We start from the raw sequence: 20,650 nt of genomic DNA, 5'->3' as shown, positions 1-20,650 counted from the left end.
ATTAATAATTATTATTAGACAAAAGCATAATTATTTATCATTTATACCTAAAATTATACACTAAAATTTTAGAATGTTTATTTAAAATACTAATTGAAAGTATTTTTTTAATTTTATTTTGTTATTTTTTTACTTGAAATGATTATTTATATTTTCAATATACCATTAGGCCTACTGCCACATCATATAAAATTTATTAATGCTGTCAAATCGATTAAAAATGTCAGTTAATATTAAAATAATTTTATATCTATATAAATACAGGCTACTTTTGCCTAATATATATATATATATATATATATATATATATAAAACTTTTATGTTAGATGCGATTAATCAATTTGACAGCACTGTTATTAAATAATTTATAATTATAAACAAGTATTTAACTTATTAAGTGCTCATTAATGTCTTATTGAAAGTTTATTTTATTTCTTGTCTTTTTTTTAATTAAACATTGTTATATTTTCATTACCATTACTGGCACCTTGTTATGTCTTTTCCCTCCACTGTCACAATATGTTTGTGTATTGTTGCTTTGGCAATACAATGTGTAAAATGTACAACGAGAAGGGAATAAGAGGGAGAAAATAAACAGTGTGTGTCACGGTTATTTTACGGAAATAGTTTTAGGAAGCACATCTGGACAGAGAGACGGATGGAGAGCAGAGAAGAGGAAGGTTCCTGAATGAAAATAGCCGGTTCTTGTGAAAATCCCCTTCCTGTCTTTTGCCAGTTTGTTAGTCATAAACCCCTGGAGGATGACTAACCATAACCAGACACTAGTTTATAAACTAGTGACCCAGTGTCCGAAGTGAAGGACTTCCTGTGAGGGTCAGAGCAGCTCCAGACCTGTCAGATTAATGGAAGAATAGAATTTATGATTTATGATGCCTATATTACATTCAGGAAAGGAAGTTACACTGTGAGTGCACGTACAGTAACAGCATGAGAGGTGTTGGGTAACCACAGATGATTGACAGGTCCGGATGGGAGGAGCAGGAAGTGACGTGCGCACACGTGTGTGTGTGTGTGTGTGTGTGTGTGTGTGTGTGTGTGTGTGTGTGTGAGGCGGATGGGCCAGGCAGAAATAGAAAGTATGTGAGAGATTTCAACTATCCGAGAGAGGGAATATAATCACAGATCTGTGTGTGATTATGGGGAGCTTAACCCTCGGCTGTCATGGTGAAAAATGTAGTTATGTTTCCAGTACCTTTGCCAAGAGCCGTTTGTCCAAAGTTATATGGGATGGATCTGAGAGAAATATTCTAATCCAAAATATTATAAATATGTTCTAAAAACACGTTTTGTGTCAGACACTTATGAATTAATTATCCACATTGTTTATCACAGTAGCGTTTTGAGATCATTATGACGATTTTTATTATTGATAATGATCAATATTAAGATGATTAATATCAATTCAGATGACGCCCCCGGCTTGATGGCGACAAGAAATATAATATATTAAGAAACCGAAAATAATATTAAATCTTGTCGCTATTGGCTTGCGCCATCTAGTGGTCACACAGAACGTGTGGCAAGCATATAAGTCCACTTTCAAGTAAAATTTTCCTGATAATTTACTCACCCCCATGTCATCCAAGGTGTCCATGTCTTTCTTTCGTCAGTTGAAAAGAAATGAAGGATTTTGATAAAAACATTCCAGGATTATTCTCCTTATAGTGGACTTCAATGGCCTCCAAACGGCTGAAGGTCCAAATAACAGTTTCAGTGCAGCTTCAAATGGCTTTAAACGATACCAGACGAATAATAAGGGTCTTATTTAGCGAAACGATCGGTCATTTTCTAAAAAAAAATACAACTGTATACGCTTTATATAAACAAATTCCAAGTGGTTCCGCCAAAACCACACTTTCGTATTCTTCAAAAAGCTTACGCTGTATGTCCTACGCCTTCCCTATTCTGCTTACGGAAAAAACGTAACTGGCGCCGCATTCGTTCTGTAAGTTGAATAGGGAAGGCGTAGGATATACAGCGTAAGCTTTTTGAAGCATACGAAAGTGTGGTTTTGGCCGAACCACTTGGAAGGCGATCATCTGTTTATATAAAGCATATACAGTTGTATTTTTTTTTGAAAATGACGATGGTTTCGCTAGATAAGATCCTTATTTCTCGTCTGCTATCTTTTAAAGCTCTTTGAAGCTGCACTGAAACTGTAATTTTGACCTTCAACCGTTTGGAGGCCATTGAAGTCCACTATATGGAGAAAAATCCTGGAATGTTTTCATCAAAAAACCTTAATTTCTTTTCGACTGAAGAAAGAAAGACATGGACATCTTGGATGACATGGGGGTGAGTAAATTATCAGGGAAATTTTATTTGAAAGTGGACTAATCCTTTAAAGAAGTAATGTTTAGTGACTGGATAACTCAATAAGTTTATATTTATGTAATTTTAATTAATTATGTACATTTAAGGACCGCTGTCATCAAATATCTAGAGCGCGCGTCGTTCCGTTGTTATGGCGACGGCGCCTACCAGGGTCTCGCGGCGCAAATATGTGCGTCGATGACGCGTCCAGTTCGTGTGCGCGCATTTAGCAGCGCTGCTAGTGTGTGTGTTTGTGTAACAGCACAAACCGGCACCATGAGCCTGAATAAACATCAGCTGAGTGATTCTTTATTTATCTGGGTAAGATATAAACCCATTCCATTGACTTACTGTAGTATGTAGAGCGTGTTTGCCTGTGTTCAGCGAGAATAAAGTAGTTTGTTGTAGTGTAGCGCGCTAGCCTGTTAGCAGCAGGTGGATCTCCTCAGACTTCATGAATTTTATTGCTGTTTTCTGTGGATTATACACTCGTAAATCAGTCTGACGATTTCATTAGTGCTTTATACCATGTGTTAAACTCGTTATGTAACTGATCAAAGGTCTTAAAATGAGTTTAGAGCTGATTATAAGAGTTCAAAACAACTTAGACCTAAAATAACCTCCGATTAAATCCTCGTCAAATTAAATAATATAAATGCCCTTCTAAAGCGACGTTATTTTGAAGGCAGTTGAGGAACAAACCCTTACTTTAGCTCAGTAAACTCACTGTTTGTGATCTCATGAGCTGCTCATATTGACTTTCTCTGCTGCAAATGTGTCACAATAATAAGTAACCTATTATTGTAGTCTTTTCATGTTTTTCTGACTCCATAGACACAGATAATATTACTGTAAACTGTCTAATAGATCATAAAGTAGGCTTGAAGATTTCAGAAATATAATTGTTCTCCACTATACCAAGAGTTTTCAAACATGTGATGAACACCCATCCTAATATTTTATATATATATATTATAAAGTCCCAATTTATACAGTGAAAGATTAAAACTTTATTTGGAAAATATTTACTTTATACTGTGCTATGTATTATTTATTTGTATATTTCAATAAATTTGTATTGTTTAATTTTATTAAAATCTATTTTTATTTATTTATATTAATCTATTTTTTATCATTTATTCATTTTAATATATTTATTTATTTTTTAAATGCATCTCAGACCCTAAACGGGACATTAGTTTTAAACTCTGTCCAGTGTTTGTCTAATTTCTGTCTTGACTTTTGTCTGTGTGTTTCAGCTGCAGACGTTTCAGGTGCCGTCGTGTGCAAGCAAACATGAGCTGACCAGTGGCGTGGCCATCGCACATGTGCTCAACAAAATGTGAGTGTTCACGTCATCGCGTGTGGGTGTGACTTTCTGCAAATGTTTGCGATGGAATGTCAAATATTCCTCTGAAAGCAGATCTGACAGATGCGCTGGATGTCTGATACACTGTTAATCCACCAACACACATCTGACAATGTCAAATATGACAGCTGCTCATGTCTTCATGTTAAATAAATAATTATCATTTACTCTCCCTCAAGAAGACTCGTATTTAAAGGGGTGGTTGATTATGATTTCTCTTTTTTAACTTTAGTTAGTGTGTAATGTTGCTGTTTGAGCATACATTTTTACAGAAATCACTTGTTAAGGACTACAACAAGCTTCTTCCTGGGTTAGTGACATCATAAATCCTAAATTTTACATAAACCCCGCCCCCGAGAACACACAACAAAGGGGGTGAGACCATGTTGGGCTGCTTTAGAGAAGAGGAACAGTTGTTGTAGTAGAGTGTTGTTATCATGCCATCATTTTACGCCGTACTGCTTCACAAACGAGGGTCAATTCAACACTGGATTTGCACAAAAGATGAACATGACGGCACATGCTAGTCGATGAGTTGAATCAACTCCACAGCAACTACATCAATTTATCCACTAACCGTTCAGAAACGTCCAGTTTCATTCTAAAAGTTGTAACTTCTTCCTGAGTCTCTCCATCAGTGTCGACTCCGGTTTGAACAATGTAAGGATGAACGCCGTTACTGACAATCCTCATTTTGGCTGTGTGAGATTCTCCAGCATTGTTGTTGTTGAGCAACTGAAGCGTGAGCTGTTAAAGCTCCGCCCTTTTCTGGAAAGGGGGTGGGGAGCAGCAGCTCATTTGCATTTAAAGGGACAGACACAAAAACGGCGTGTTTTTGCTCACACCCAAATATGGGCAAATTTGACAAGCTATAATAAATGATCTGTGGGGTATTTTGAGCTGAAACTTCACAGACACATTCTGGGGACACCAGAGACTTATATTACATCTTGTACAAAGGGGCATTATAGGTCCCCTTAAAGTCAATTATCTTTCCTTCTGCTGGTCTAAATCAGGATGCATACCAAAAAAAATTGTCGGTTTTGTATTTTAAGAGCATTTCTGATCTGTTTGCTTTTCTGTTTTTGTCAGAGATCCATCCTGGTTTAATGAAACATGGCTCAGCAGGATAAAAGAGGAGGGCGGCACAAACTGGAGGCTGAAGGTATTTTACTCTTTCTCATTCTGCTCAGGCATTTTCTGTACAGTTTATGGTGTGTGTGTGTGTGTGTGTGTGTGTCTCTGAACATTTATATGCTCTGACAGGTCAGCAACCTCAAGAAGATTCTTCAGAGCATGATGGAGTATTATCATGACGTGAGTATTGAGGTTTGATTGATGTCTGTAATAAAGCATCTTTCATTTGAGCCTTTAAACCAGAGGTTTTACACACATGTGTATATTTAGTTATATTTAATTATTAAAGAAACTGTTATTGGCTAGTTACACGCATCTCCTTGTGTCGTGTGCTGTCTCTGTCAGGTGTTGAGTCAGCAGGTGTCTGATGAGCACGTCCCTGACGTGAGTCTGATCGGTGAGATGGGTGACGTGACTGAACTGGGCCGTTTGCTGCAGCTGGTTCTGGGCTGTGCCGTCAGCTGTGATCAGAAACAAGGTGCAGCTTCTCATAACAGACCCAAACACTCACATGATATGAAGGGATTATAAACCATGTGATCAGCCGTGTCACTTTCACAGTGTTTGAGAGAATGACTAGAGAAGAGAACAAAAACTGAGAGGAGATTAAAGCAACCCCCACTGACAGCGTGAATAGAGACAGAGAGAGACGAGCACAATGGGAGATCATTAGATGAGGGGAATGATGGGAAGAGCCAGATGGAGGAAGTTCCCATAGTGTGTGAAACGCTGTTTACACCTGTTATTAACGTCCTCTAAATGGGTTCTTGTTAGATCAAAATCTCAATAATAGGTAGAATATTTGTAATCCCAGTCATCAGTTTAAGAAACAGGCGCCTCGACCCTTGTGATGTGTGTCAGCAGCAGCGCGGGATCTCGGGAGAATGACCAAGCAGACACAGATCAAGTGTGGTACAAAGCATTCTCAGATTTATTCAGGAAGAAGGGTCATAGGTCAAACAACAATCTCCAGGATGGCTTGAGCATCCAATCATACGACTTAAGAATCAAACCTTACCATGTATGGCATTTCAAGAAATATAATAACAAATAAGAAATGAATGTGCGTGAATGTGTGTGTGTCTTCAACTTCTGGTTACGTGTGTCCAAGGACTACTACTTCTTGTTTTGTCTAGGTAGGTACATGAGCTGCACAATGGAAAAATCCCAAGACAGACAAGAAAGACAAAAAGTGAAGCTCAAGAAATAAGAAATTATTTAACAGTTCTGAAACAGTTTGATTAAGCCATGTTTAAAGTCATATTAAGAAACCAGAACTAAAGGTCAAAGGTCTCCTTCAGCTGTCTGCCAGTTAAAAACAAAAATATAATATAATATGACACATGCAAGTGTCTGACCATATATAAAGCCACAATATCAACTTTGACAACACTGTGTTAAATTATTATTTTTTTTAAAAGAGTTTTTTTCCATTTCCTGAAAACTAGCATTTTTAGAGGTAGAAGATATCGCCTGACAGTGACAATATGCAGAATAATCAGTTTACTACTCTAATACAATATTCAATTGAACTGGTTTTCTGTGAATAGAAAGTGGACTATATATTTAAAATTTCATATTCATAGTCATTCTGCCCCAGTGCAGTATTTGTTTACTGAACATTAATATTTTATTTATATTTCCTGGTTGAATGTAGATGAATGTCTTCATAACATGCATGTTTATTAATCTCAGAATGGCTATTGATGTTGAACAAATTGGCATTTATTTGTCTGATAAATGTCATAATCATGAACTGGTTGTCTTCACAGAGCACATTCAGCAGATCATGACGCTGGAGGAATCAGTGCAGCATGTTGTGATGACGGCCATACAAGAGGTACTCAACACTCCTCCTTTACTCCTCTGTTTCTCTCTCTCTGTGTACTGCACACAATAAAACAGGGCGCACCCCACTCAAAATAACCAGAATTCAGTTATATTTTACTGATAATGCAGAAACATTTTAAAACAGACCTGCAGTGTGATCAGAGATAAATGTGACTCCTCCAGAACACAATCACCCACAGATCTGCCTGTCAGAGACTCTGAGTGAGTTTATGCAGATTAGTCAAGCAATGTTATATTATGTCAGCTAGCTAGTACCATTAAAGACCATGTTGTATTTTCTGATGTGAAAATATGTTAAAGACACAAACACAGACTGATTTATTCCTAATTCAGAATCATTTTGGATCGACAGCTCTAATTATTCCCTTAAAAGTGGACAGTCTTGTGCTGTTTTCAGATACATTTACAGTTTCACAAATACCTTTTTTTTTATTGTTGTGATTCATCTGGTTGGTTTCACTCAACACTCAGGACTAAATAGTCCTTTGCCATCAAGTCTATGGGAATTTTTCTCCTTCTGTGTGAATATTTTACAGCCCATCACTGATCAGAGTCATATCTCACCTCTCTCTCCTCAATAAGCTGCACAGTTTGAGCCCTCATTCACGGGTTTACAACAAACAGAGCAGGGCAAAAGTTACAGGCCAAAGTAGAACAAGAAATTCCTGTTTTAATATATATATATATATATATATATATATATATATATATATATATATATATATATATATATATATATATATGTATGTATATATATGATTCATTTTGTTTATAACAAATATAATTAAGATAGTATTAATTTAATATGAAATTTTAATATTAAAATATTCTAAATATTATTATATCTTATTATTATTGTATTATATTAATGTATGTTATATATCATATTGTATTTGCCATTTATAATAAATTACAATTAATTTTATTTATAACATAATATAGAAATACTAATTTATATCATATTATTAATATATTACATAAACTTAATACTATATATATATATATATATATATATATATATATACATACATATATATATATACAGAGCAAGAAAATTATATATATATATATATATATATATATATATATATATATATATATATATATATATATATATATAGTATTTGTATGAATATGGATTTTTTTTAATGGCTATAGCTAGAAGTCAAATTATTAATAATTATAAGTTTCATTCATAATATAATAAACAATTTTACTTTTTATCACTTATGAATTTGTGATATAATATAGAAATGTTCATATCATATTAATATATTACATAAACATAATACCATAATTTATAATTATATAATATCATATAGAAATATAATAAATTATATTTGTATGAACTGAAATAGCCAGAAGCCAATGAAGTAATAATTAATTATGATTCATTTCTATATAATATATACATTTCTATATAATAAACATAATAAAGAAAGATGCTGTCACTGTTGATCTTTATTCATGTGTTTTCTCTTTATCTTCCTCCTTCAGGCGTTTTTCCCACATTAGAGTGAGGAGGAATACAGTCTCTGCATTGATCTCTGTGTGTCTGTGAAAACTTGCTCTGTGTAGATCTGTTCTGTGTATAAAGAGCACCAGACTGAGCATGTGACTGCTGTGTGAGCCTGATCTAATGGAGACGTTACTGTGCTTGTCTTTCAGCTGCTCACTAAAGAGCCTGTGGAGGCAGGATCTCCAGAGTCATACGGGGACTTCGACAGTCAGGTGAGCGTGTGTGGTTTTTGGGATCGGACAGGTTCATGTTTTCTTCATTATCTCACTCTCTTTTGGCTGTTTTGTTGTTCCTCAGTCCAGGAAGTATTATTTTCTGAGTGAAGAGACCGACGAAAGAGACTTCACGTCCCAGCGCTGCCGAGAGCTCCAGCAGCAGGTGACCAAAACTAAACCACGATAAATGCCAGAGAGTTCAAGAGAACTGAGGTGAAAACTGAGATGTGCTTATGTGTGTTTCAGCTGTCTGTTCTGATGGAGGAGAAGTCCTCGCTGCAGGTGGAGGTTCAGTCTCTGCGGGAGCGTCTGACGCACTGCGAGCCGTCCGACGTCTCCTCCACCATCACCAACAAGAAGCTGCTGCTGCTGCAGAGTCAGATGGAGCAGCTGCAGGAGGAGAACTACAGGTGTGAGGCCCCTCGTGCAGCTCCACCACGGGGCCCAGAATGATTAGGCTTAGTTCACACTGATGTCCAAATCTGATTTGTAGGTGTCTCTGACTCTGAAGTTATGGTCTGAACAACCAGAAACATACAAAACCTACAGTTTCATATGGATTTTAAGTTTTAAATGATTCGATTTTGCTTTATTAGTCAAATTAGTATGTAGACAAATAACATAACGTTAATCATAATCCATTAATTCATAATTAATTAATAATTAATGATGATGATTATTATGGTTTTTATTAACTATTATTGTAATTATTGTTGTTTTTATTTATTATAATATATCAGATATAGTATTTAATTATTTAATTTAATTATATTGTATCATATAAATGAAATTATTAATCCAAATAAATGTATACTATTATTTAATTATACAATATCTATTCATGCAAATACGATATTACATTTCTATACAATATATAAAAATAGATTATTTTATAGTATTACATTAATCTAATATTATAGTAATAGTATGGTATAATATGTTATTTCCATGTTATATTATAAATAAAAGTAATCATAATAAATTATTCATTATTTCTTAATTGGCTCTGGCTATATATATTCATACATACAAATACAATATTATATTTCTATATAAAAATAAATAAATAAATAAATAATATTTTAGTTTTTATGTAATATTAATAATACTATATTTTATTTGCAATTTATAAATTTAGTCAATCGAAATTAATCATAAATAATTATTACTTAATTGGCGTTGGCTATATCAGTTCATACAAAAAATATATTACTATATAGTATATAAATAATTATAATTTTATAGTATGTAATATATTCATAAAATTAATATTTCTTTATTATATATGTCTGACATTTTTAAGCTTCGTTGCTGTACTGTGTGACAAAATTGACAATTTTTTTTAACATTGTGTGAATGTGAACATTAAATAAATCTGTTACACTAAAATGGACCAGAAGGAGATCTTAATCCACTTTCAAATCCAGATTCAGTGTGAATGCAAAAACTGATTGGTCCTTATTGTTCTTTTAAATTTGACATCATCTTGATATCATATAAGCACCAGCGATATGAGATATTATATGTTAAAACAGTATTATTTGCCATAATTATTACATATGATTTTTGACCAAACCGGAAGCCTGACTCTTGTGTTTCAGGCTAGAGAGCAGTCGAGATGACCAGCGGGTGCGAGCAGAGGTTCTGGAGCGAGAGGTGACCGATCTGCAGATGAGGAACGAGGAGCTCACCAGCCTCGCTCAGGAGGCCCAGTCCCTTAAAGACGAGATGGACATCCTCAGGTCAGACACGGAGACATGAAGCCTCTGTTTCAAACCCCACGTTCGTTCTTCAGTCATTCATCACTCGTGTTTGTGTTTCAGGCACTCGTCGGACCGTGTGAGCCGTTTGGAGGCGATGGTGGACACGTACAAGCGCAAGCTGGAGGATCTGGGCGATCTGCGCAGACAGGTGCGACTGCTGGAGGAGAGGAACCACGTCTACATGCAGCGCACCTGCGAGCTGGAGGAGGAGCAGCGCAGAGCGAACACCATCCGCTCGCAGCTCGACACCTACAAGAGACAGGTGAGCCGACGCTGAACGCTGCTCCGAATCGTGTCATCTGAAACAGTACGGTCAGATGAATAAATGATGGATGTTTGTGTTCCTCAGGCTCACGAGATGAGCGCCAAACACTCGGCAGAGGCCATGAAAGCTGAGAAGTGGCAGTTTGAGTACAAGAACCTCAACGACAAATATGAAACCCTTCTGAAGGAGAGAGAGGTACAAAAATGATCACTCACATCACATGAGATGAAATGATAATGACTGTCTTACAGTTGCGCTCTGAATGTGTCTGATGTAGAAGCTGATATCTGAGCGGGACACGCTGAGAGACACGACTGAAGAGCTGAGATGTGCTCAAGTGCAGCAGCAGTGTTTAACAGGTCTCACACACACAGCATCATAACCTGACAGCATGTACCAGCAGAAGCAGCACAAGCCCTGCCCTCTCTCACTCTATCGTCCAATCAGCTCTGTCCCTGACTGTGTGTGTTTGTAGATTCTCTGAGTGGAGATTCAGGAGCAGTTGGCAGCTTGGCGTCAGAAATCATGCCAACAGAGTTCAGGTGAGCGCTAGCCAGTGTTAACACATCAGAAACGCTAACTTGAAAGTACTTGTTACATTATTTACTAATTATTTTTTCAAGAAATGTCATTTAAAAAAATAAATATAAAATATTTAAATATATAAAAATAGTATATATTTTCAATATGTACAAAATTTACTTATGTTTGACTAGCTGTTCTCAGTTATTTTAGTACAGTTTTTATTAATAGTTTTATTAGTTTTCATTTTTATTTTGTCTGTAGCTTTAAAATTTACATGATGATCACAATTATTTTAGCATGGATAGTAATTGTTTTAGTAGTAGCTGGTAGAGTGTCTGGACTTCTACTTTAACATTTGAGCAGCTTGGCAGTTTGAAAACAACATTGATCACACACAGACACATGATAATGAGTCTGACGTGTATATGAAGGTGTTTTGTGTGTGTTTCAGGGATACGGTCGTGCGTCTGCAGCAGGAGAATAAGATGCTGTGTGTTCAGGAGGAGTCTTACAGACACAGACTGGAGGAGCTGCAGACGCAGCTGGAGGAGTCGCAGCGCTGCCAGAACACACTGGAGACTCAGAACAGGTGTGTCTGTGTGTGTGAGAGAGAGATTAGGGTCAAGTCTGATGAGTGTTTCAGTGGTTTGGAGGAATGTGAAGGTTTACACTGATATATTAGCTGAAATATCACTTACTCCAGTCTTCAGTGTCACATGATTAGGGCTGTTGAGGTATAGGGATTTCCCTTGCAGTGATTTTGAGTGGCTCAAAATCACGATATGCGATATTTTTACCATATTATGATCTTAATTGTTGTTATTTTGCTATATAAATAAGCTAATTGGGCTATTATTAAATTTATACCAGTAAGTTCTAATTCTCCAATCAGACTGGAGGACAATAGACTTTCCAAAAAAGGGATGTTTTTTTTAAGAAACCCAAAATAATTTATCCATCCAATATAAAAATAATCCTTACAGCTCCAGGGGGTTAATAAAGACCTTTTTGAAGTGAAGCGATGAGTTTTTCTTAGAAAGATATCCATATTTAAAGCTTTATCAATTCAAAATAACTATCTTCTGGCAGACAGCTGTACACATACTGCACAAGTCAACTTGTTGCTCAAGATTTACCCGTGACGTGATGTATTACGCAGGATGTAGGAGTATCATAAGATTAGATGCATCTCGCGGTTCAAACAAATATGGCTGTGCAACAAACTCAAGCTCCTTTTCTCTTATATTGAAATCCTCCAACCTTTCTCTTTAAAAATTCAAGTTTTAGACTTTCAGTTTGTGACCATTGTTTTGTTTTGCTCTCTCTTCTGAGCTTCTGTGTTCATCATTACATCATGCATCAGGTCAGAGGTCAGAAGCAAGTTATTATAGTTAATACATTTTTATATATTGATATTTTTCTTACAAAAACCCATCACTTCGATTCAGAAGGCCTTTATTGACCCCCTGGAGCCGTATGGATTATTTTAATGATGGATGGATAAAGGTTTTTTGGCTTCAAAATCTTGACACCGACCCCCCCCCCCCCACTACTATTCACTACTATTCACTACTATTATAAAGCTTGGAAAAGCCAGGATGTTTTTAAATATTTCTCCAATTGTGTTTGTCTGAAAGAAGATAGTCATATACACCTAGGATGGCTAGAGGGTGAGTAAATCATGGGATAATTATTGGGTCAACTAACTCATTAAATGTTGACAGGATACTTTGACAAAGATATCGCTTTAATCTTCTGATAGTGAACTGATTTTTTTCAGTTATGACGTGTGATATGCGAATGACGTGTTGTCTGTGTCTGTCAGGTTGAGTCAGCAGCAGATATCAGAGCTGACGTCTCAGGTCGAGGAGCTGCAGAGAGCTTTACAGGAGCAGGACAGCAAAACTGAGGATGTCAGTAACACAGAAACACATACACAGATCCGTATCTGATTGACAGAACTCATTCAAGCCACTCATTCTTCACATCATGATTGTGTTCAAGCTAAAATCACTCATCTGAAGTTGAGTTCAAATCCACAAACACAAAATGCTGCTGTCTGATGGACGATCTGCCTCTCGTCTGGAAATCATGACCAGTCAAATCCCAAATGAAAGTCCTTTCCTTCAGAAATCATTATGTAATGTTAAATGTGTAGTGAATGACGGCTTTAGAGGTGTTTCTCCTCAGACAGCAGCGATTGAGTGATCTCCATCTGTTTGTGATTCATGTAATATCACTCACCTGATCATCTGATCCTGATGCAAAACTACTGAATTTCCCTGTAAAGAGTCTCACTGTCTGTCTGGTTGGTTTGTGTGTGAAATCTGTAACTGATTTGTTTGCGGTGATGAAATTAACGCCTGCTCGTCTGTTTTTATCCGCCCACTTCTCCTAATCGACCAATCATCCGCCGCCTCAGGTCATTGTAAGTACCGCCCACCAGCCCGTCTGCTTTCTGATTGGACACTGATTGTTACTGAGTTGTAAATGTGTTGAGATGAACACAGAATATCTTCTGTCACTGTCTCACGGATCTGTTTCTCTTTCTCAACAGTCGTCGCTGTTAAAGAAGAAGCTGGAGGAGCATCTGTGAGTGTCTCTGATCTCTGTGAAGCAGCGTCGCTCATCAAATGTTGTTTTAATGTTGTATGTGTGTTTTCTGCAGGGTGAAGCTCCATGAGGCTCATTCTGACCTGCAGAAGAAGCGAGAGGTGATCGATGATCTGGAGCCGCACGTGGACAGCAACAGTGAGTGAACACACAGACACACATGACCCAGCAGCAGGTCAAAGGTCACTCTGATTAACAGCTCACAGACACTACAAAGCTGTTTAGTCTTATGGAAACACCTGAGCTACTGAGTAATGAGGTTCTGTCTGTGTGTCTGTCAGTGGCAAAGAAGATCGATGAGCTGCAGGAGATCCTGAAGAAGAAGGATGAAGATATGAGACGAATGGAGGAGAGATACAAGAGATACGTGGACAAAGCTCGCACGGTCAGTTTGATGTCAGGCTGACTCCTTATGCAGAAAGATAACGTATATCTATACACACAGATAACAGTGCACATGTCATATGTGTGTGTTTCAGGTGATTAAGACTCTAGACCCGAAGCAGAAAAGTAACGTGGTTCCTGCTGAAGTTCAGGCCCTGAAGAACCAGCTGACAGAGAAAGACAGAAAAATACAACATATGGAGGTCAGACACACAAACACACTCATTATTGGTCTGTGACTGTTTTACTATGGTAATGATCGTCCTGTTCTCGTGTCTGTCTGTTTTCAGCATGATTTTGAGAAGACGCGCTCCAGACACGACCAGGAGGAGAAGCTCATCATCTCGGCATGGTACAACATGGTAAGACGATATTCCAGATCAGTCAGAACAGCTTGTGACTAGTTTTGTTAAGGTTATTTATGTACTATTATAGTTTTTATTAATATTTTGGTAACACTTGACAATCGGGTTTCGGACCATATTAAGTGTTACCAAAATATTAATTAACTATACATTACCTATGTAATATTTAAGTTGGAATTGTGAGAAATAAAGTCAGAATTGTGTGATATAAAGTTGGAATTGCAAAACATGAACTCAGAATTGCGTTAAAGTCAGAATTGCGAGAAATAAAGTTGAGAAATAAAGCCGTAATTGTGAGAAATAAACTTGGAATTATGAGAAATAAAATCAGAAAAAAGTTGGAATTGTGAGAAACAACGTAGGAATTGCGAGAAATAATGTCAGAATCGGGAGAAATAATGTCGGAATTGGGAGAAATAAAGTTGAGACATAAAGTCGTAATTGCTGTAATTATGAGAGATAAATTTGGAATTGTGAAAAATAAATTTGGAATTGTGAGAAATAAAGTTGAGAGTCAGAATTGCGAGAAATAACATCGGAATTGCAAGAAATAAAGTCAGGATTGTGAGAAATAGTCGTATTTGAGAGAAATAAAGTTGAGAAATAAAGTCGTAATTGCCATAATTGTGAGAGATAAAGCAGGAATTGAAGGAAATAAATTTGCAATTGTGAAAAATAAACTCAATTGCGAGAAATAAAGTTGAGAGTCAGAATTGCGATAATAAAAAAATAATTTTATTTGCAGCTCTAGCTTCAAATAAAAGTTGGAATTGAGATAAATAAAGTTATAATTGCGGGAAATAAAGCCCTAATTGTGAGATGTAAAGTCGGAGTTGCGAAAAATGAACGTAGAATTTTGTGAAACTTGGAATTGTGAGAAAGTCAGAACTGTGAGAAATAAACTTGGAATTGCAAGAAATATAGTTGAGTCGGAACTGAGAGAAATAAAGTTGTAATTGCGGGAAATAAAGTCGTAATTGTGAGATATAAAGTCGGATTTGCGAAAAATTAACAATTGCGAGATAAACTTGGAATTGTAAGAAATAAAGTCGGAACTGTGAGAAATAAATTTGAGAAAATCAGAATTGCGAGAAATAAAAACGGAATTGCGAGATATAAACTCGGAATTGCGAAAAATTAACTCCGAATTTTGAGAGATTATTTTGGAATTGTGAGAAATAAAGTTGAGAAAATCAGAATTGCAAGAAATAAAGTCGGAATTATGAGAAATAAAAACGGAATTGCGAAAAATGAACTCCGAATTGTGAGATATTAACTTGGAATTGTGAGAGATAAAGTTGAGAAATAATGTGAAAAATAAAGTCAGAATTGCTAAAGACAAACACAGAATTAACTTTTAATTTTTTTTATTATGTGGCGGAAGAAAGCTTCCATAAAATGGCAAGTTTAAATTATTTTCTCTAAAATCAACAGCAGTTCACAGATTCTGCATGTTGTGCACTTAATAATCAACTTGAGCTCTACATCACTCCATTCCTATCAATAATTGTACGCTCTCTCCTCCTGTGTGATTCTCAGGGAATGGCTCTTCATCAGAAGGTGGCTGGAGAGCGATCCGGATCCGGCTCTGGTTCGGCTCAGTCCTTCCTGGCCCAGCAGAGACAGTCGACACACGCGCGCCGAGGACTGGCCCGTCTGCAGCCCAGATGAACAAACACGGATCTTCCATTCAGACGATCAACACTCAAACTCAACCGGATCTGTCCGAGGCCTAATCGGGATGCAGGGGTTCATGCTTCACTTTATTTCTCTTTCAGCACTTTCTGATTACCCTGCTGAGAACGTAGAAACAACACGTGGAGGATGATTTTTATTATCTTTTAGATGATGTTTTGTTTATTTTTAGTTGACCCGAGTGTCGGTATGTAGTTGTGTCTTATTTTAGTGTTAATTAGTGCCAGAGGGTCTTAACCGGGCCGCAGGAACGAATGAGTTTAATGAAGTAGATCAATTTTGATTCTTTTAATGATGTTTTGAGGGTTTTATTAATGTTGTTCGGTAGTTTTCTGTGTTCATCAGGGTACGGTGCATGTGTGAGTGCACTTAAAACACTCAGTGCCTTCTATCATCCATCATCATCTGACAGCTGTCAATCATGTGTGTGACATCTCATCAAACCAAACTCTGAATGCTGGGATGCCTTTAATACATCGAACAAATGAAGTGCTTTTATTATTATTTTTTTTTTCATTTAATCATAGTTTCATTATGTGTCTGATTAAATATGAGCTGCTGTGTTTTGTGTGAATGTGGAACTGGAAACGACACTAATCGGAGATGAACTTCTGGAGGATTTTCTACCTGCACATGTGGTCATTTGCATGTGAAATCTGCTGCTTTACCATTTTTATAATGGATGTTTTTTTTTTTAATTGTAACGTCACCAAAGTCTGCTGCTGAAGGACGATCCTGTAGCTTGTATTTATTGATCTTCAGTCAGTACTGTATGTCCAGAAACACTACTGATCTCACCCTTATCAGTCCAAACACTGAGGTTTGTTCGCTCACGATCTCCAGATGTTTGTTTGTTCTTTACACTGCAGTTTTTCACTGTTTTTTGCTTTATGAATGTTCTGTCACAGTGATGATGTTCTGATAGTTCTGTTTGTGTTTTATCACAGTGTTCAATCGTGCTGTTGGTGTTGGACTGATGGGGTCGGTACATGAATAAATCACTTTAATCTCACTGTCCTTCTCTTTGCACTACAATAAACAAGATTATTGGTACAAAAATAATCTGTTTTGAGTGAGTTCATTGTCACATTAGCTAAACAGGTGTATAAATAAAGTCCATCGAACTTTGTGTTGATTTAAGGTGCAGTCACACTTTTCATTACATTGACAACTATAGATACAGAAAGACGGTTCACTCCTATTAGTTGTGAGTGGGAGAAACTGCAATGCGCAATAATTCTGAGTAAAAGAGGCAATCGTTAATTGACGAAGCCATTGCATCACTGCAGCTGCCATTAGAAGCTCCGGTTCCCATAGAAACCTGAAACTCGCGCTTAGGACTGCACGTGCGCATCGGCTCGTCTACACTGAATTCCAAATTATTATGCAAGAGACAAATCAGTAAGATTTCTGTACAATAAACATTCAGATTTTAGTTTTTCTAAGAAAATGTTTGTTCGTTTATTTATCCATGTCTTTTTAGATAACTGGTATCAATCTCAGACAAAATAATTTGCCAGATCTATGGAAACCTTACTTAGAGGTTGTTCCACATTATTAAGCAAGTCACAGTTCTCATGCAATATGGGGAGGAAGAAAGATCTTTCTGAAGATGAAAAGCATGAAATGGTGCAATGTTGTGCAAAAGGCATGAAAACTAATATTGTGTGAAACTGAATGGAGAAAATTATCAAATTATCATATCATTTGTGAGTGATTTAGAGCACAGCAGAACTTGGTCAGATAAAGGCTTATTGAGGAAAGTTCCTGTCAAAAAAATTAATTGTATTAAAAGCACAGCTATAAAAAAGCCAGTGTTGAGCAGCAAACAGGTATTTGAAGCTGCTGGTGTCTCTGGAGTCTCAAGAATCTCTCCATGCAGGCTGGCAGTTGTGCGTAAAGATGCATTTTTCCATTAACCAAACCTCACAAAGAGAAACATTTACAGTGGGTTTTAGAAATACATGAAGACTCATTTTTAAATAGTTTTTTTCACTGACTAATGCCGTACTACAATGGATGATCTAAATGGATGGATTTCTGGATGGTTGGTGAATGGCCACCACGTTCCAACAAGACTGCAACGTCAGCAAGGAGCTGGTGGGTGATGATTTGGGCTGGAATATTGGGAAGTGAGATGGAGGGTATTAAAATGACTTTTGCAAGATATGTGGAGTTCATAACTGGCCATTTTCAGCTATGGTATAAAAAGGAGGATAGTGCATAGTACAATGCACAAATTGTACAATGCACTATGCACTATCCCATGCTGCAAAAAAACACCACAGCAGTAAAACTGTTTGAAAATGTATTTCTACACCCACTGTAAATGTTTCTCTTTGCGAGGTTTGGTTAGTGGTGTCTAAAATGCATCTTTACGCACAACTGCCAGCCAGCATGGTGAGGTTCTCAAGACTCCAGAGACACCAGCAGCTTCAAATACCTGTTTGCTGCTCAACACTGGCTTTTTTTATAGCTGCCCTTTTAATACAATTAATTTTTTTGACAGGAACTTTAATTAATAAGACTTTATCTGACCGAGTTCTGCTGTGCTCTAAATCACTCGATCATTCGATAATCTCCATTCAGTTTCACACAATATTAGTTGTTTTCATGCCTTTTGCACAACATTGCACCATTTCATGCTTTTCATCTTCAGAAAGATCTTTCTTCCTCCCCATATTGCATGAGAACTGTGACTTGCTTAATAATGTGGAACAACCTCTAAGTAGGGTTTCCATAGACCTGGCAAATTATGTTGTCTGAGATTGATACCAGTTATCTAAAAAGACATGGATAAATAAACAAACAAACAAGCATTTTCTTAGAAAAACTAAAATCTGAATGTTTATTGTACTGAAATCTTACTGATATGTCAATTGCATAATAATTTGGAACGCAGTGTAGATTGAAAAATAAGCGTTTTTAACACTATTTGAGCTTAAGAAACATTTATGGGACAGTTCATGTCAGATTTTGTTGCTGATTTTAAATATGTTATTTGTGATTTCGCCAAGCAGTTTTTGTGATTTCAGGATTCCCCAATTCAAATAGGACTTGGATGCCCGAAATAGCTGCCCGGAGGTGTTTCAAATTTGCCGAGTGAACAGAATTTCCTTGAAAGGGACTTTGCTTCCATTCACAACCCGCAAACGCAAGCTTGTGCGAAAAGTTTCACATTTCGCTGTGTTACCAAAGTTCAAGTTTGGTGAACTCTTGAGGTGCATCGCATCACGTGAAGACGTACGACAGTAAAACATTGATATGTCTCTTTGCTAAATTATAAATAACGATATTTTTGCATTAAAGTGGAGTAGATTGTGTTTGTTTTTTTGTTTTACATTTTTAATGTAGGCTATTACTATTTGTTATATGTTGAATTCAGGTTTATAAAGAAAGACTTCAGTGATTATCCCTCTGCGTGCCATAATCGTCTGCGAAATTAAAAACTAATAAGTAATGTAATAGGTTGTAAATTATGTTTTATAATTATTGAACATCACCCACAAATTAGTGGTTATATTAAAGGTGCTCTAAGCGATGGCATGTCACGCGTTTTTAGGCCAAAACATTTTTTGTCACATACACCAAACATCTCCTCACTATCTGCTAACTGCCTGTCCCCTGAACACACTGTAAAAAAACGCGGTCTCTGTAGTCGCCACAAGCTCCGAAAACGGCAACAAAAACAAACTGGTGCAGCCTGGATCACGAAACATAATAAACATGCTCCAGCCAATAACCGACAAGAATGATTTTAAATGTTTCAGGTAGGCTAAGCTAACCCTTACGAAAATTAGCCAATGATTTACTACAAATAAAACTGTAAAACTGTGGTTATACAAATGGTAACAATCCAATAAAAAACATGGTTATAAGCTACACTTTTACTATAATAAAACCATGGTTAAGCACTTGTGAAGAAGGCTAATTACTTTTTTTTTTAATTAAGAGAATATGTGATTTCGGATGCAGCCATGTACCTTTAACCTAAAGGAAATTCTGATGTTGCTCTCTGACCTGTTTAAACACGCCCAAAAGTGATCAGAAACTCCCTCTGATAACACTTACCAGGAAGAGGCTGACTTTTTTTTTTTTTTTTTTTTTTTTTTTTTTTATTTATTTTTTTTTTTTATTGAACAACTTCAATATACAAATTTAAGTAGGGAACAGCAACATGCATATGGAAATATACACATATGACAAAGTAATTACATTTCCATTTGTATATCTGTGCATATAGACCTATGCTTTGATAGGTTCATGTGTACAAAAGAAACAACAGCATGTTAATACAATAAACAAAAGCACAATCTTTAAACCTTTAAGAGGGGGTTACAAGGAAATTAAATGAAAGGAAATTATATAGGGAGAAAAAAAAAAAAAAAAAAAAAAAAAAAAAAAAAAAATACATATAAAGCATCTACAAAATCTTAGAAAGACAGAGACTCATGCAAGACTTTATATAGTTCACCAAGGGATTGATTATCTTTGGATAAATACTTTATGGATGCTAAATAATTTTTACATTCATTTTTAAAACAAGTTAAAGATGGTTTACTGTTATTCCATTTGCATTTATGTATATGAAATTTACCCATAGTAATGATAACAT

At 36.2% G+C, this 20,650-nt stretch overlaps 1 protein-coding gene across 3 annotated transcripts; it reads left to right on the top strand.

The window, feature by feature from the left end:
* The first annotated feature begins 2,497 nt into the window (after positions 1–2,497).
* On the top strand, positions 2,498–17,094 carry LOC125273997 (protein Hook homolog 2-like). Of its 3 annotated transcripts, XR_007186168.1 has the most exons (24): positions 2,498–2,655; positions 3,594–3,676; positions 4,796–4,868; positions 4,970–5,020; positions 5,186–5,318; positions 6,613–6,680; positions 8,360–8,422; positions 8,508–8,588; positions 8,672–8,835; positions 10,027–10,167; positions 10,249–10,450; positions 10,538–10,648; positions 10,731–10,812; positions 10,929–10,995; positions 11,430–11,567; positions 12,804–12,891; positions 13,401–13,406; positions 13,536–13,570; positions 13,647–13,729; positions 13,873–13,976; positions 14,071–14,178; positions 14,266–14,337; positions 15,880–16,855; positions 16,983–17,094. XR_007186168.1 is itself a non-coding variant. In XM_048199974.1 (23 exons), exons 1-23 carry the CDS (start codon positions 2,533–2,535, stop codon positions 16,009–16,011), a joined length of 2,208 nt encoding a protein of 735 aa, XP_048055931.1. In that variant the 5' UTR covers positions 2,498–2,532; the 3' UTR covers positions 16,012–17,094. The 3 variants fall into 3 exon arrangements, 2 of the variants coding, with proteins under 2 accessions (XP_048055931.1, XP_048055946.1); XM_048199974.1 differs by having other exon boundaries at positions 15,880–17,094; XM_048199989.1 differs by lacking the exon at positions 13,401–13,406 and having other exon boundaries at positions 15,880–17,094.
* The last annotated feature ends 3,556 nt before the right edge of the window (positions 17,095–20,650 follow it).

This window comes from Megalobrama amblycephala, linkage group LG1, assembly GCF_018812025.1.
Source record: "Megalobrama amblycephala isolate DHTTF-2021 linkage group LG1, ASM1881202v1, whole genome shotgun sequence".
Lineage (NCBI taxonomy): Eukaryota > Metazoa > Chordata > Actinopteri > Cypriniformes > Xenocyprididae > Megalobrama > Megalobrama amblycephala.
Note: the sequence above shows the minus strand (reverse complement) of the source record. Positions and strands in the feature narration are given on the sequence as shown.

Bases quoted from the DNA above. Each gene is read 5' to 3' on its own strand.
- LOC125273997 (XM_048199974.1), top strand. From the start codon at position 2,533: ATGACGCGTCCAGTTCGTGTGCGCGCATTTAGCAGCGCTGCTAGTGTG. The intron at 10,168-10,248 runs GTCAGACACGGA...TTTGTGTTTCAG, and splicing joins GACGAGATGGACATCCTCAG to GCACTCGTCGGACCGTGTGA. The intron at 13,571-13,646 runs GTGAGTGTCTCT...TGTTTTCTGCAG, and splicing joins AAGAAGCTGGAGGAGCATCT to GGTGAAGCTCCATGAGGCTC.